The 1,923-nt window shown below is 37.9% G+C and overlaps 1 protein-coding gene across 1 annotated transcript in view; it reads left to right on the top strand.

Annotated features, from left to right (window-relative positions):
• Positions 1-809, top strand: part of rdm1 (RAD52 motif containing 1) — a 7,268-nt gene extending 6,459 nt beyond the window's left edge. The window contains exon 7 of the mRNA XM_050039784.1: positions 230-809. Coding sequence (XP_049895741.1) covers positions 230-310 — 81 coding nt within the window. The 3' untranslated portion in view covers positions 311-809. The remainder of the gene's footprint in view (positions 1-229) is intronic.
• Positions 810-1,923: the final 1,114 nt, after the last annotated feature.

Here is a 1,923-nt window from a genome sequence, read left to right as displayed (position 1 = left end):
GATCCAACGCATTATAAACATCTGATCCAACTCATTATTAACATCCGATCCAACTCATTATTAACATCCGATCCAACTCATTATTAACATCCGATCCAACTCATTATTAACATCTGATCCAACTCATTAATTTCTTTTTATCAAAATGATTCAACAGTTAAAATCCACACATCTGATGTCACAGATCTTTGATGATGACGATGATGATGGCTCTGTCTCTGTCTCCTAGGTGAAGGAGTTTTCCTGGAGTGACTTTGCTCCTGATGAAGAGGAGGGTGATGATGAAGACTGGGATCTGACTGTATCGTAGGGACTCAGAGGACATTGGGACAGACTCAGAGGACATCGGGACAGACACAGGACATTGGGACAGACTCAGAGGACATCGGGACAGACACAGAGGACATTGGGACAGACTCAGAGGACATCGGTACAAACTCAGAGGACATTGGGATAGACATAGGACATCGGTACAAACTCAGAGGACATCGGTACAAACTCAGAGGACATTGGGACAGACTCAGAGGACATTGGGACAGACTCAGAGGACGTTGGGACAGACTCAGAGGACATCGGGACAGACTCAGAGGACATTGGGACAGACACAGAGGACATCGGGACAGACTCAGAGGACATCGGTACAAACTCAGAGGACATTGGGACAGACTCAGAGGACATTGGGACAGACACAGGACATTGGGACAGACACAGAGGACAGTTTCATGTTGATGTTTAATATATATGTATAAAATGAGTTTTATGTCTGTTACCCGTCAGTTTCCTGTTTGAAATAAAGTGAATAGAAGTAAGTCTGTGCTCTGATTGGTTGTTCCTGCTCAGGTCTCTGCTGTGTGAGACTGAAGATGTCCTACTAAAGTCTGAACTGTGTCAGTAATGACATGAGACGCCACATGAGCATCACTGAGAGGCTGTTTCTATTCTTTCTGTAATTTATTACATTTCACTTTATAATAACTGAGACATAACAACACTACACTGAGTGTAATTATTTTTATAACCCTAACCCTCTCACCGTTGACACATTTTTTCAACATAAAAAGTGACTCATATGATTTTTTTCCCAACCCTATATTATGATGATTTTCTTCAACATGGAGCTTGTATAGCTTAATACTTACATTCCAACCATTGTTTGCACTGCTGGTCATAACTCATCTCACACTTGTTTATTTTGAACATATTTTACAACCTCTACCTCACTTCTCACTGTGATGACTATATAATTGATCTTTTTTTACACCTGCAAATTTGACGTTTTTATTTTACTTCTGTATTTTTCTCTTGTACATTTAAAATTTTAGTGCTAATTATTTTTGTATATATTTTACATTTCTATATTCTCATATATTTTATTTTGATCCGTTTTACCTTCCAGTATTTACATGTATAATGCTGTCCACATAATGTTTGATTCATTGCTGCTGTAACACAAGAATGTCCTAGTTTGGGATCAATAAAGTACTATCTATCTAAAAATACTACACTCTCATTTTTTCTGAAATGCTATACTATGACGTTTTTTTCCTGATTTCGGAGGACATGCTATACTATGACATTTTTGCTGATTTCGGACGACATGCTATACTATGACGTTTTTTGCTGATTTCGGACGACATGCTATACTATGACGTTTTTCCCGATTTTGGACGACATGCTATACTGTTACGTTTCTTTCATGATTTTGGACGACATGCTATACTATGACGTTTTATCACCATTTTGGACAACATGCTATACTATGACGTTTTTACATGATTTTGGACGACATGCTATATTATGACGTTTTTATACAATTTTGGACGACATGCTATACTATGACTCTTTTTTACATGATTTTGGACGACATGCTGTATTATGACGTTTTTACACGATTTTGGACGACATGCTATACTATGACTTTTT

This window comes from Epinephelus moara, unplaced genomic scaffold (genome assembly GCF_006386435.1).
Source record: "Epinephelus moara isolate mb unplaced genomic scaffold, YSFRI_EMoa_1.0 scaffold3059, whole genome shotgun sequence".
Lineage (NCBI taxonomy): Eukaryota > Metazoa > Chordata > Actinopteri > Perciformes > Serranidae > Epinephelus > Epinephelus moara.
Note: the sequence above shows the minus strand (reverse complement) of the source record. Positions and strands in the feature narration are given on the sequence as shown.